The sequence below is a fragment of the Micromys minutus genome (assembly GCF_963924665.1).
Source record: "Micromys minutus genome assembly, chromosome: 1".
In the NCBI taxonomy this organism is placed as follows: domain Eukaryota; kingdom Metazoa; phylum Chordata; class Mammalia; order Rodentia; family Muridae; genus Micromys; species Micromys minutus.
This window is the reverse complement of record NC_137969.1, coordinates 201024313-201040355: the sequence shown is the minus strand read 5'-3', so window position 1 is coordinate 201040355 and position 16043 is coordinate 201024313. Positions and strand designations below refer to the sequence as shown.

General features: G+C 42.6%; 1 protein-coding gene across 1 annotated transcript in view; it reads left to right on the top strand.

The window, feature by feature from the left end:
- The first annotated feature begins 9571 nt into the window (after positions 1 to 9571).
- RALGAPA1 (Ral GTPase activating protein catalytic subunit alpha 1) overlaps positions 9572 to 16043 on the top strand; it is a 251940-nt gene continuing 245468 nt past the window's right edge. Inside the window, exon 1 of the mRNA XM_080934414.1 lies at positions 9572 to 10030. Coding sequence (XP_080790540.1) covers positions 9925 to 10030 — 106 coding nt within the window. The 5' untranslated portion in view covers positions 9572 to 9924. The remainder of the gene's footprint in view (positions 10031 to 16043) is intronic.

Genomic DNA, 16043 nt, shown 5'->3' with positions numbered 1-16043 from the left:
GATCTCCACATAAAACCAGGTACACTGAAACTATTAGAAGAGAAAGTGGGGAAGATGCTTAGAACACATAGGCACAGGGGAAAATTGCCTAAACAGATCACAAATGGCTTATGCTCTAAGATCAAGAATTAACAAATGGTACCTCATGAAATTGCAAAGCTTCTGTAAGGCCAAAGACACTGTTAAGAAGACAAAATGACAGCCAACAGATTGGGAACGGATCTTTACCAATCCTACATCTGATAGAGGGCTAGTATCCAATATATACAAAGAACTCAAGAAGTTAGACTCTAGAGAATAAAATAAACATATTTTTAAAATGGGGTACAGAGCTAAACAAAGAATTCTCAACTGAGGAATATCGAATGGCTAAGAAACACCTAAAGAAATGCTCAACATCCCTGGTCATCAGGGAAATGCAAATCAAAACAACCCTAAGATTCTACTTCACACCAGTCAGAATGGCTAAGATCAAAAACTCAGGTGACAGAAGATACTGGCGAGGATGTGGAGAAAGAGGAACACTTCTCCACTGTTTGTGAGAATGTAAGCTGGTACAACCACTCTGGAAATCAATCTGGCGGTTCCTCAAAAAACTGCACATAGTACTACCTGAAAACCCAGCTATTCACTCCTGGGCATTTACCTCAATGATGTTCCAACATATAAATAGGACACATGCTCCACCATGTTTATAGCAGCCTTACTTATAATACCCAGAAGCTGGAAAGAACCCAGATGTCCTTCAACAGAGGAATGGATTCAGAAAGTGTGGTACATTTACACAGTGGAGTACTACTCAGCTATTAGAAACAATGACTTCATGAAATCAGTAGGCAAATGGATGGAACTTGAAGCTATCATCCTGATAGAGACTATCATTCTTAGTGAGGTAACCCAGTCACAAAAGAACACACATGGTATGCACTCACTGATATTCAGATACAAGCCCCAGAAAGCTCTGAATACCCAAGAAACAATTCACAGACATTATGAAGCTGAAAAACAAGGAAGGCCAAAGTGGGGATGCCTCAGTCCATCTTAGAAGGGAGAAGGAAACACTCATGGGAGAAAATAAAAGGTCAAATAGAGGAACAGGAATTGAAGAAAAGATGATTCAGAGGCCACCTCACCCGGGGATCTACCACATATGCAGCCACCAAATCCAAGCACTATTGCTGATGCCAAGAGGTACTTATTGGCAGGAACCAGAGAGAGATGCCTCCTCAGGGACTCTGTCAGAGTCATACAGATACAACTGAGCATGCTTGCAGCTAACCATCAGACTGAACACGGGGACCCCAACGAAGGTGCTAAAGAAATGACTGAAGGAGCTGAAAGGGGTTGCAACCTCATAGGAAGAACAACATTATCAACCAACCAAACCCTCCAAAACTCCCATGGACTAAAACACCAACCTTTGAGCACACATTGAGAGACCTATTGATCCAGTTGCATATGTAGCTGAAGATAGCAGTGTCTGGCATCAATGTGAGAAGAGGCCTTTGGTCCAGGGAGAGCATGTTTTCCCAGTGTAGGGGAATGCCAAGGCAATGAGGTAGAGAGGGTGATTCAGAGGGAGTACACCTTTGTAAAGGCAAATAGAGGGGGAAGGGGTAGGGGAGGGATAACATCTCAAATGTAAATACAGAGTATCCAATAAAAAAAACCAAAATAAGACTGATTTTTGTGCCAGGCTAACTTGGAATTTAGTATGTAACCCAGGCTGGCCTCCAACTTTTGATCTGCCAAACTCAGACTCCTACGTGCTGGAATTACAAGCATGAACTATATGTTCCCCATTGTATATTTATTTAAATGAAAATAGTGAATAAAATATACTAAAATATCCTAACATAACTTACTATTTTTGTTTAAAACTTTCTTCTTTGGAGAGGGGTTGAATACATATATGGTTTAATGGGTAAAGTGCATGTTGTGCAATCATGAGTACCTGAGTTCAAATCCCCAGAACCCATATAATAGAGCTGAACATAGCAGTGTGCTCTGTGATCCCAAAGCTAGAGACCTGAGAAGGGAGGATCCTGGTGGCTCCATGTCCAGCCAATCTAGCCAATTGGTGAATTCCAGATTTAGTAGGAAACCCTGCCAACAATAGTAAGGTGGAGAGCAATAGAGGCAGATACTCAGCTCCATGTCTGGTTTCCACACATGCATACATGGGCATCTGCACACACACACAACACACACACACACACACACACACAGAGAGAGAGAGAGAGAGAGAGAGAGAGAGAGGAGAGAGAGAGAGAGAGAGAGAGAGAGAGAGAGAGAGAGAGAGACAGTGGGGGGGGAGAAGTAGAGGGAGAGGAATCTCAGAATTTGGGAGGTTGAGGCAGGAGGATTACCTAGAGTTGAGGGGCATCCTGGGCTACTTAGTGAATTCTAGGCCAGCCTGAACTAGAGAGAAAGATCCTGTCCCCTCCTCAAATTCCTTTTCATATTTATTTTTTAAAGAATTTATTTATTTATTTACTGTATATGAGTATGCTGCCACTGTCTTTAGACACACCAGGAGAGGACATCATATCTCATGACAGATGGTGTGAGCCACTATGTGGTTGCTGGGAATTGAACTCAGGGCCTTCGAAAGAGCTGAGCCATCTCTCCAGCCTCCCCCCTTTCATATTTATTAGCATATCATTTGCTGAATTTGTATTATGTGTCAGGTTTGAGAATTCCAGGAGATAGGCATTGTTCCTCTTTAGAAACCTTCAAGGAAGGAGTGGGAAGAAGAGTTAAACAGCTCTGTAAAGGAAGAGGAGCTTTCTGACATATTACAAGAACAGGTCTTTGTTTCCAGTTCAACAGTAGGACAATGAAAAGATAGCTTTGCATGCCTAATGTGCAAGGTCATTAGGTTCAGTCCCTGCCTTACACAAAGAAAGAAATTAATAACAATTCCCCATGAAAACTAGGAATTCAGAAAACCATATGAGCATGTCGATCACGAAAGGCTTCCAGTAGTTAAAGAATTTTCTGAAATCTATTATTGCTTGACATTATTTGATGAAATTGTAACATTGGATATCCTAATGTGTAGTTCTTTTCCAAATGAAAAATGTACAGTGTTACAAAGTTTTGCATACATAGAAGATATATTTTAGGGTTTTTAAGGGAGTTTATTTGGAGAGAGCAGACACTGTTTGTCCATGTGCTTTTATAGTTCCAATTGCAACTCATCTTTAGAAAACTGCCACTTTGGGACTTTTAGTGCGATGGTCACAAATATTAACAGAAGTTATCAAAATAGTGTCCCTTTCTGACTGCATGGAGACATGGGACCAGGATGTTTGTTTGTTTGTTTGTTTGTTTTTCTCACACACTTTAAGCAAAGGGTGGTATCACATAAGAATTTAGCTGACTTCTATTTGGACACAAAAGAATTTAGGGGGTAAGTCCAACCATAGTACTTTCACAACTAAATACTTTTGTTTAGAAAAGATTTTCAGAGGGTTGGGGTTGTAGGTCAGTTGGTAGTGTTTGCCCAACATACTGCAGTACAGAAAACACTGTGGCTGTGAGTGCTTACAATTCCGGTACTGGTGAGGTTCAGAAGTTCAAGGTCATGCTTGGCTGCATACACATTTGAAGCTGGTCTGGGATTCAGAATATTCTGTCTCAAAAAAAAAGTTTACCACCGTTCTGCCATCTCCTGTTTAGAAGATACAGACTCCTTGTTGTCTTTTTTTCCTAGTCTCAGAACTTTATTTTTACTTCAACTAATGTCATATTCTGATATTTTAAGACTATAAAAGTAATTGGATACTAGCCCCAGAAAACTCTAAATACCCAAGAAACAACTCACAGACCTTATAAATCTCAAAAAGAAGGAAGGCCAAAATGTGGAAGCCTCAGTCCTTCTTAGAAAAGAAAAAGAAAAAGAAAAAAATTATGTGCTCATCATATATTATTATGTAACAAATTTTGTGAGCTATAATATTTTATAAAATAAATAATTTTTTTAAAGTTTGTAAACAAACAAAAAAGTAATTGAATTTTCACAGTTGATACTACACCTGGCTTTAGTCAAAGCATAAAAGTGGCCTCACAGATGACACAGGTGACAAAGGCAAGACCCCTAAAGCTATGCAGGCTAGTATTGGTTGCTCATCAGGAGTAGATGGCCCTGTTGCTGAAGACAGACAGGCATTTGATGCAGATACCCAGCTAGCACTGGGCTGGAAGCCATCCCCACTCCTCTGGCCTAACTCTCACAGTGCTGGAAGGTGTTATGCAGACTTCTGGGGAAAAATTGTTTGGGGGGGGAATAATTATTAATTTATTTACATCTCAAATGCTACCCTATCAGTCCCCACCCATTCATTTCTCCTCTGAGAGGGTAAGGCTCCCCTCAGTATCCCCTCCGTCCACCCTGGTTTAGGCACAGATTAGGCACATTCTCTTCCACTGAGGCCAGACAAGGCAACCCCAGTAAGACTCCAACTTTAGGGAGAGCCTCTGTTCCAGTTGTTGGGGAGCCCACATGGAGACTGAGCTGCACGTCTGCTACATATGTGCCAGGGGCCTTGTTCCAGCCCATGTGTGCTCTTTGGTTGGTGGTTCAGTCTCTGAGAGCTCCCAGAGGTCCAGGTTAGTTGACTTTGTTAGTCCTTCTGTGAAGTTCCTGTCTCCTTCCATGCCTTCAATCCTTACTCTGGGGGAGAATTGTAATCGGCTTTGGGCACTGCAACAAAATCATCTGGACAGGCCAGATGAGGCCACTGATGCCACAGTGGGAAGTCTGTTATGAGAGTAACCACTGGCTTTCTGATTGTATTCCATGTCTTCTCTGCAGGAGGAAATTCACACTGCAAACCCACCCAAAAGTTTATGGCTCAGGAGGCCATGGCCTTTATTGAGAAAACTGTTGCTTTGCTAAATGGACATGATGTGACAGCAGCATTTCCTTCCTAGTGACGACATTTGTGCACATAGATCATGCTGCTGTCAACTGCAGTGAGAGAAGCTTCTTTTGCAGGGGCCAGAAATTATTGCAGAGATTCACGATTTATCAAAGTACTGAGACTATAAAGTGACTGTTGAATACCCAGCCATTATGGGACACTTATTGTTCCCTAAAGGGAGATGAGGGACACTGCAGAAGGGATGGAAAGACTGGAAGAGCCTGGCAAGGTGGGAGAGGTGTGGAATGCTGACCGGGATATGACGTGCTGTTACACTTTTGAACTCACAGCACCCATGGTTACCTGCCTAAAATCTGCACGAACACAGTGGAGGAAGTAGCTTGTAGGCCCTAATCCACTCCCCCCTGAAAAATTATATGCAGTCATTGGTTGATAAGGAATGGAGAGACATTTTCTTCAGAGTTATAGTCACTTGTAAGCTGCCCCCATGCTTTTCTAAGCAAACTCTTACCCATACTCCTGTAGATAGTCCTAGTGGAACCCAGTGACTGGGCCATATGCAAAATAAATGGTGTGGTCCATATTCAGCATGCAGTGCTTGTGGAAGTCATCAGCATCACAGGCAAGCAGCAGGGGCTATACTCTCCCTCTGCTAGCTCGAGGCTGGCATCTACTGCCTTGTGGAGCTCTTAAGTTGTGCAAAGGAACAGGAAGTCTTCTGAATCAATAAGAAGGTGACTTTGGGATGAGAGCTATGCCGGAAGAGCATGGAGATTCTATCTTTCTGGAGTGCTGGTTTATGGAAAAAAGAGTAAGAATTTCTTCCCACACCAAGGATTCTTAAATCCACTGTTTTGTGCCAAGTCAGCATGCCTGGCATGTGACCTCCCTTCTGTGCTGGTATCTTGTTCTGGAGAATCACATATTAAAAACTGCTCTGCATTTTGCTGGGACTGGAGAGATGACTTGGCAATTAAAGAACACTTACAGGTTCAGTTCCCAGCGCCTACATGGTGGCTCACAATGGCTTCCAACTCCAGTTCCAGGAGCCTGGTGTCCTCTTCTGGCCTCTAAGGGCACTGCATGGACAAAGTGCACATACATACATCCTGGAAAATGTTCACGCTCATAATGTAACAATACACGAATGAATAAATAACAATACGTTGATTTGCTTTCGCTAATCTTTAGGGGGGAAAGTTATTTTATTTTATTTTTTTATAGAGTGAGAGTGTTTCTTACAATCACACATATTAAAAAGACATGAAAGTCAAAGTAGAACTAGTTGCTGAGAGGAAAGGGAGGAAAACATTCAGAAAGTGTTCAGAGTAATCAATTTTCATAGTCATCTGGCAATCCTAGTTAGGTTTCTAGCAATAAACAGCATGACCAAAAGTAACTTGTAGTGGAAAAGGATTTGGGGCAGGAACCTGAAGGCAGGGACTGAAGCAGAGACCAAGACAGAACGCTGCTTTCTTGCTTGTTCCCATGATTTTGTAAGCTTGTCTTCTTAATACAATTTAGGCCCAGCTACTCAGGAGTGGTAACACCCACGGAGGGCTAGGCCCCCTCTCATCAAACATTAATAAAAGAAAATGTCCCTAAGATTTGCCCACAGGCCCATCTGATGGATGCTGTGCTGGGTACTGTTCATGTCTTGACACAAGCTAGAACCATTTGAGAGGAGGTAACCTCAACTGAAAAAGATACCTCTAATGCAGTGGTTCTCAACCTTAATGCTGTGATCCTTTAATACAGTTCTTCATGTTGTGATGACTCCCAACCACAACATTATTTTTGTTGCTACTTCGTAACTGTAATTTTCTACTGTTATGAATCATAATGTAAATGTCCATACTTCAATGGTGACTCTGTGAGAGGGTCATCCAAACTCCCAAAAGGGGTCTGGACCCCAGGTTGAGAACTGCTGCTCTGATCGTGCTGTAGGTAAGCTTGCACGGTGTTTTCCTAATTAGTGATGATGCAGCCTCCTCCTACTGTGTGTGGTGCCATTCCTGGGATGGCTGTCATGGGAGCTATATCAAAGCAGGCTGAGCATGGCAGAGTTTTTCAGTGTTATTGTCAGGTCCAAAGAAAATCCATTTCCCTCAAATTCCAAAAGGCAGAAGGAACACATGGCTGACTGTGGTACCTATTAGCCCACCAAAGTCCATGCCAGCCTCCAGGGTCCCTCAGTATCACAAGTACTCAGCACACATCGCAGAGTCCATGCTGGCCTCCTGGCTCTGCTCTCCTCCTCCCCTCCCCTAAACTGCCTCCAGCTCACAGGCTTCTGTCTCCAGATTCTCCTTCTCCTCCTAACCCTGCTATGTCTCTGTATTGCTCTCTGGTCTTCAGCACTGTCTCTCTCTCCTCCTTCCCACCTCTCTCTGCTGGCTCCTGCTTCTCTTCCAGCCAGGTCTAGCCTGTCATCCGTGCGTGGTCTATTACTTTCTCTGCTCTGAACAATGCCAACACCTCTGGCTCTTCACGATAACCACACCATGGGGTGGCCATGTGTCAGTTTATACAGTTATAAATGCCTTACTATTTTACAAAGGCTTTTTTTTTCTCTGACACTTCATTTTAAAAAGAGTTCTAAAAGTGGAACTTTTGAAACAGATTTTTCTTACTTAGGTTTTCATTGCTGAGAAGAGACACCATGACCAAGGCCATTCTTATAAAGCCAAACATTTGATTGGGGGTGGCTTACAGTTTCAGAGGTTCAGTCCATTATCATCATGGTGGGAAGTGTGGCAGTGTGGAGAAATACCTGGTGTTGGGGGAGCCGAGAGTTCTACCTCTTGATCCAAAGGCAGCCAGGAGGAGACTGGATTCCACACTGGGCAGAGCTTGAGCTTAGGAGACTTCAAAGCCCACCTCCACAGCAACACAAGTCCTCCAACAAGGCCACACCGACTTCAACATGGCCCCAACTCCCAACAGAACCACTCCCTATGGGCCAAGCATTCAAACACATGAGTCTATGGGGACCAGACCTATTCAAACCACTACAAGATCACATAAACATTTTAAAGTATCTTGTTATTTTTCAGAAGCCTCCTACTAATTACTGCTATTCTTAATAGGCCGTGGGAGTTCCTGTTATACACACTGGCGAATTACTATTTGAAGACGAATATTACTGCTAACACACCACTATTAAAAAAATGTTATTTTGAATGGAGGAAGCTAGACAAAATAAGAGTATTTTGTAGATTTTATGTATTCTGTAGATTTTATGTAAACCTCTAAAAGAAGGGAGCTGGAGAGATTGCTCAGTAGTTAGGGGACCATATGCTCTTGCAGAGGACCCAAGTTTGATTTGCAATACCGAGGCTTGGTGAATCACAACTGCCTGTAAGTACAGCCTCAAGGGGCACTAACACTAATGTCTGTGTAGATGTGTGTGTGAGAGATTCAAAATAAAATTAAATCAGTTCAGTGGTTAAGAGGACCTAGGTTTAATTCCCAGCACCCACATGGCAACTCATAGCTGTTTGTAACTCCAGTTCCAGGAGATCTGACACTATCTCACAGACACACATGCAGGCAAAACACCCACACAAACAAACGTACTGGAAAGCGGTGGTACATGCCTTTAGTCATAGCACTTTGAGGGCAGAGGAAGACCTCTGTGAATTAATGGCCAGCTTGGTCTACAGAGTGACTTCCAGGGCAGCCAGAGCTACACAGAGAAACTCTGTCTTAGAAAACCAAAACTAAACAAGCAAATAAATTATTTAAAGTCTCTAAAGAAAAAATGCAAACAAAACTGTCTAACAAATATGAATTCAGAGTGACAGAGGGAAAATCGGCAGGGGACTGAGCACTAGGGATAGGCAATGACAAAAAAATTCAGTCTATAATTCTGTGATTATTACTTGTGTTTATTATTTTTCCCTATGTTCTGTGTTTGAGACATAGTTTAATGTAGCTGACCCTGACCTTGATTTATGTTTCACCTCTCAAATCCTGGTACCACACAAGAGCACTACCACACTTAGCTGTTTTCCTTTAACCATACAGTATTCTTTGGATTTATGCAAGTACTCCACATCCTAAGACAGCCTTCCTTTAAAAACCATCCAGATTTCTTACTTTTCCCTCTGATACATGGTAGGACGCACTTACTTGTACACGATATTTTATTTATGTATGTCTGTTTTTTGGTGCTGGAGATCAGCCTACTGCAGCTCTAACCATGTGTATGTTGATTTAAAGAAAAAGGATGTAACACTCCTACGCATCTCTCAAGTACAGTACATTTTTAATCATTATTTTGCAAAACGCAGGAAGAATCCAAATTAGAAAGTAAATGTTTTGCAAAACACAGGAAGAGTCCAGATTAGAAAGTGAAATCACGTCATAGGCTGGTATCAAGCTGGACTTGCACATCTGTTCTGATCTTTAAGTTACTAGGATCGATTTAAAGAGTGGAGATGAAAGACATTTTCAACAAAAAACCCTGTGTTTACAAGGAGCACACAGTAGACAACACCCTCCTTAACTTTCTTGCCCTTCTTCATTAGTGCATACACAGGAGACCAAGCGGTTATAGAGGCAGGCATGAGCTCACGCTAGCATGACGTCACGAGCACTTGACGTCAGAAGGCGGTTGCCACGGGGACCGTTCGCCACCGACGGCAGAGTCGTGAAACTCCATCACCACACGACTCCGGGCTTTTGGCCTCCGCCGGGTTGAAGCTGCTAGAGAAGCTTCAACCTTAAGGGGGCCTCAGGGAGAGAGGAGTGGCGCCGCGGCGGAGCGCTCCATCTCCGCGGCTGTGGAGTCCCGGCCGCGGCCTGGGCGGCGGTAGCCGCTCCGCGTCTCCTCGTCGCTGCAGCGCGCGGGGCGGATCCGCCATATTGGAGCCGGGGCCGCAGGTTCCGTGCAGCGGCGGCGCGAGGCGGGCCTGGCAGCGGGGCCCTCGCGGCTGGGGAACGCATGAGCCGCCGCGGCTAGCTTCTTCCCCGCCCACCGCCTGCGCTGGGTCGTCGGGACCCGGCCGGGAGGGGCCGCGGCGGCCGCAGGATGTTCTCTAAGAAGCCGCACGGGGACGTGAAGAAGTCCACCCAGAAGGTGCTGGACACCAAGAAGGACGCGCTGACCCGCCTCAAGCACCTGCGCATCGTCATCGGTGAGGAGGGCAGAGACCCGGGGCGCCGCCGCGGCCTCGCTGCCCTGGCCTGTCACCCCCGCGAGCTCCGGGGTTCGCCCTCGCGACCTGGCGCGGTGGGGAGTGAGGGCCGGTGGCGCTTCTGCCCACGCGCGGGAGGCCGGGCGGTGAGGGAAGGGGACAGCTTGGCAGTTGGTACAAACCAGTCAGCACCAGCACGAAGAGACCCACGTTTGAATTCGTGGTCTGTTTCTTAAGAAAAAAAAAAAAAAGTCAGGCCAGAAACTTGAGTCCTTGATGGGACTTCAGGGACACTTGGTGTTGTGGGTAATGGTGTCGAGAGGGTGTGTTTGCCATACGACTGACTGCCATCCCCACCCGAGTGGAGAGAAAAGCTGAGTGCTGGCTCGGCCAGTGCAACCCCTAGTCTTTCAAGTTTTTTTGGGCAGGTGAGGGCCTGGAGGAAGCAGTTACACCTCTTTGGGAAGTGGGTGGTTCCCGAAGCTTGTGGAAAGAACCCCGCCCTACACATTTGCTGTCCTTCAGAAGGAAAACTAGGGATGGAGAACAGGACTCTTGAGAACTATACAGAATTCAGTTTTCATTAAAAATTTCCTGCTCTCAGCCGGCTTCAACTTCAGTGTCTCTGAAGACCTAAGTTTGGGATAAAATATTAAAGGAGGATTTTGGATACTTTGTCATAGACATCATTGCTAAAGGCTGAACTGTGCACTTAGGGATGAAGAAATAGAAGGTAAAAAGGAAAGTTGGCCAGGGCTTACGTATAGAAGAATCGGATAACTGAGGTTATGCCTGCATTCTAAAAGTTTATCACCTCAAACTGTTTACTCATTTCTGCGTATTTTGGAAAATGACTTATATGTCTAGTGGTGTGTCCTCTGTTTTATGGATGGACTTCTCTACTGTATTGTGACTAATAATACCCAACATTTGTGTGGTGTTTTACTGGCTACAGAGGGTTTCACATGAATTAGTATAATCCAGCTTGACAGTCTGTCTAGAAATAGAGATATTATTGCCATTTTTAAAATATGAGCAAGAAAGTTAAAAAGTAAGCCATGGATGGAGCTCTCGGAGACTAAATCACAAACGAAGCCCAGCTTTTCTGTCTCTAATTTTTTTTTAACCTTCCTACATGTCTGACAGCTAATCTTTATACTTACTCCTGTGGTATAATGAAAAAGCAATTAAATCCATCTCATGTAAACCATTTAAATATGGTAGAGGTTTTTAACATTTTACATTCTGGAGTTAAGTCATTGAAGATTTGTGTGGAAAGATATGCTGAGACATACAAAGTCATCGAGCACATAGATGTATCACAAAATAATGGCAGTTTGAAACTTGACACTTGCTGCAACCTGACTCTCACTTGAGTCAAGCTGTGGATGGCATAAATGCAGAACTATAAAGATGGCTTACAACAGGATATTGGGATTTCCTACATTAACTGCCATGGTTAAGTTTTTTTTTTATTTATTTTTTTTATTATTTCTCTGGCATAGAGGCTTATGTGGTTTCGTGTGTGTTTCCTAACTTGGGAAATATGAGGTGTATTAACTACCACACATATTGGATATTTTGTAGGACCTGGCTTCCTCAGTTTAAAAATAGAATACTTAAAAAACAAAAAAAAAAACCCTCTTACTTTTTTAGTTTAAGGAGTCTTTTTTTAAAATATGAAGTAACCAGGGATGTCTTACCTTTCACAGCTTTCAGGTGTTGAACATTCTTACGACGTGTGCCCTGTGAGAAGCCCATGCTAAAGTAGTTGTAGAACCATGGCACTTTACCAAGCACATCGTGTCAGCAGCTGGTGATCCTGTCTGGAAACACTTTTTTTTTTTTTAAATGGGGAGTTGCTTACTACATATAGTGTGTTAGATGCTGCGAAACAGGAAAGTTCTTCAGAACAATATTCAAACCCTAAATGCCAGAATGGCAGGTTCTGAGACCTTGTCATGATGCATACTGAAAGACGGACCCCACATGGTTTTAAGTTCTCGTTCTCTGCCTCTGGGCTAGGAACTGAACTGGGGACTAGTGTGCTAGCAGGTACTTTGCTGCTGAGCAATATTTCAGCTTCAGTATTTAATGGTTACAGTTACTTCATTTAAAATAAGATTAATATGCTTTCTAAGAGAATGAGTGGGAAAATAGAAAGACAAAGTTGAACTCTTAGAGGCTTGCTGGCTGGTATCCTGTTTTGTGGTTGGAAGAGCCATTTTAAATCCCTTTTGGAAATAAACAGGGTTTTAAGGAAATACAATGAAGAAACTACTTAGTCTGCTAGTAACACAGAACCATCTTGGACCAAACAGAAGTGCTGTTCACTAGGGGCATTTATAGGAGAATTCAGTACATGAATTTCCCTTAGAAAAAGTATGTCCATATATGATCTGTCTCCTGTGGGCATCACTGATCTACAACAGCTTTAGTGTGCTCTTCTGTGTAGTTCCTTACTCACTGGGCAGAGGTCTGTAGCAATGTCCAACATTTGAAAGTCTTTAAAGATGTCCTTCAGTGCTTTGCCTTTAAAGAAATGCATATATTTTATTTTTCATGTTTGTATGTCTGTGCATTACACATGTGTTTTGGTATCCACGAAAGCCAGAAGAGGGTGTTTGATCCTCCTAGAACTGGAGTTGCAGATAGTTGTAAGCTACTATATGGGAGCTGGGACTTGACTTTCTATATTCTCTGGAAAGCAGCCAGTGTTCTTAACCATTGAGCTATCTCGCCAGCCAGCCAGCCTGCCCGCCTGACTGCCCTTCCTCCCTTCTCTTTCTTCCTTCCTTCCTTCCTTCCTTCCTTCCTTCCTTCCTTCCTTCCTTCCTTCCTTCCTTCCATATATAAAATCTTAAAACTTAAATATCCAGTAGTAACCTTTTTCTTGGCATGTATGTTTTCACTGTAGTGAAAATTCCAGGAAAACGTATAGAATTTAGCCAGTTGTAATGATGCACATCAGTGCCAAGGCAGGAGAATTACAAGTCTAGACTCTCTGGGCTACAGCTATACAGAGAGTACCATATCAACCAGGGATACACAGTGAGACTTTGTCTCAAAGGTATTAAACTCCTCTGATGGATTTAGATTCCAAATCTGCTGGCTGCTCACTGATCTTATATTTGGTTTGTAAGAACTAAAAGAATTGATTTTTTTTTAAAGGCCTTGTCTGGTTTCTAGGGTTTGACAGTATATTTTTTTACTTCCCACTTCTCTTTTATAACTAGTTGCTTTAAGATATAATGATAGTGTAGTAAGTTAGCACATGTAGTGACTGAAATAGCCCTGGGAATATTATGCATATTCTGGAAATGTTAGTTTGCGTCTACTTAAAGTGGCAAGTCGAAAGTTTAGTCATCTGGAAACACAAGGGCTTATTTAGCTAAGAATGGGTTATTGCTAGATCATTCTAACAGCTTTGTTAATATATAGTTGTCATCCAATAAAATTGCACATATTTAAAGTTTTTATAGTAATTTTAACAAAGGGGTTCCTCAGGAAGTCAACATTAGACTTACCCAAACACAGTATAGATAGGGCTTGGGCATGAATCTCAGTAATAAAGTATGCACTGTTTGTACAAGGCCCAGGAGCTATCTTTTCCACAACACAAGTAACAGAAAAAGAAGAGCTGGGGTTGTAGCTCTGTGGTAGAGTGCCTGCCTAGCATGCCGGAGGGTCCTAGCTTCAATCCCTAATACTGCCAGCACAGCTAAGCAACAGATACTGTGGCCAGATACATAAGATAACGCATTTGCTATGACCTTACCTCCCAAAGTTTCTTCATGCTCCCCTTTCTCCTCTCCGTTCTCCTCAGATTATGCCTTCCTGTCCAACTCTGCACAAATTCAAATCTGCTCTTTAAATTTGTATTTTGTAGAGTTTTATTTAAATGGGATGACATAGCACATAACTGAAACTTTATAGTGTTTTTCCTTTTCTTCTACTCAGCCTCATTACTTTGAAACCCATTTATGTTGACCTTGGTGTCAGTGGTTTGCCTCAGGTTTGAATCTACATAAATGAGTTAGTCTAGCCTGGGCTACAGAATGAGAAATACTTCTTGATACCAGCAAGTCAAGTACACCAGCTTGCTCTAGGGATCACCTGTCCCTACCTTTCAAGCTCTGGGCTTGGGATCTTGAATGCTGGTCCTCAGGTTTGTAATGGCGAGTGCTTTATCTGCTGGACCGTCTCCTCAGCCATCGTCAGAATTATTTTGTTTTCTAACTTAGTTTTGAATGTATGTATCTGGTGTACACATATTTTGAAGGTTTGTTTTGTTGTTGCTTTGTTTCTTGGTGCTCAGGATCAAACCAGGACCTCAAGCTTAAGTGCTCTACTGCCAGTGGCACCCTAGCCACTTAAGACAAGTATCTTTACCAAATAAATGACGTGCCAAAAACTCTAACCCCCAGTTTTGGCCAGTTGTAGGTTATCTTTCCATTCTCTTTAAATCTTTAATTTATTGCTTATGGGTATTTTGTTTGCATGTGTGTTTGTGTACCTTGTGTGTGCTCTGCCCTAACAGTCCAGGAGGTGTCAGGTCACCTGAGACTGGGGTTGTCAATGATTGTGAGCTGCTACATTGGTGCTGGGAGTCAAACTGTGTAGAGGAATAGCCAGTGCTTTTACCACAGAGCCCACTCCCCATCTCCTAGCTTTCTTAGTTTTGATTAAATATTTATGTGTTGGGGATGAGGCTCAGGCAAGAGTGCTTGCACACCTTGCTTGCACACCTTGCACAAATTCTTCAGGTTCATCCCCTGCAGGACCACCAAAACTAAAACTTTATGTATTTAAAAATTTATATCAACTTTTTCTTTTATGCTAATTTTAGACAGTGTCTCCTTCATGCTTCTAAAAGTGACACCAGCTTAGGTTTTAATGGGGCCATGATTCATCTTGAATTTATTTTGCTTTGTAAATGTGATAAAAAGTGTGCTGTAGAGTTCTTCTTCACCCATCTCTATAGGTATATATCCAGTTTTCAGACTTCTTTTAAGTCCTACTTTATTGAACTGCTTGCCTTGTGCTTTTGTTAAAACCTGGCTGTCTAAATATATGTGGTCCTATTTCTAGACTGTTTGTTTCAGTGATCTGTTTATCTGTGCTGGTGCCAATACCACAATGTTTTGATTATTATAACTAAAATAAATCCTGAAACTTAGTATTTCTTCCAGTTTTCTCATTTTCAAAGGTGGTCTTTGTTGTTGCTTTTGAAGTGCCAGACCATTTGTGTTTCCATGTGAGTTTAAGATTAACTTAAGCCAACCCAGTACATCACAGTGGCATAAGCCTTGCCTGAGCAACAGTGTTGAGACCTTTTAAAAAGCAAAAGGTGCTGAGAGATGGCTCAGTGGTTAAAAGCACTGGCTGTTCCAGAGGACCTGGATTCAGTTCCCAGTATATATACTATGGTTGCTGACAACATCCATAAATCTACTTCTAGGAATCTAATTCCCTTTCATGGCCTCTGAAGGCACCAGGCATACACATAGTATATAGAATTATGAAGGCAAAACATCTATACACATAAAATAGCATTTAAAAAATAAGTAGTTTCTCAATTTCTAAACATAAGAGCAACCCCTTGGGATTTTGACTGGGATTGTTTTGAGTCTGGACAGCAATCGGAGAAAGTCTGGAGACAGTTTGATACTTTGCATCATGAACCAGATCTCTCTGCTTACTTCCGTAGGACTCCTTTACATTTCTCAGCAGTGTTGTGCTATGAAGTGTGAAGCTTTGATCAGAGTTAACCCTAAATATTTTCTACCTTTGCAGTTTTTGTTTTTTTCGGGGGGGGGGGTCTTAGCAGGAAACAGGCAGAGGCAGGCAGATTGCTGAGTTCCAAGGCAGTCAGGGCTAGATAATTATCTTCATCTCAAAAAACAAAGAAACAAAACTACCAAAAACAAAACCCCAAACAAACAGAACCCTCCTGCCTACTCCCAAATGTCGTCTTGGTATTTATTTCTGGTTGTAGTTAGTTTAGGGAAAT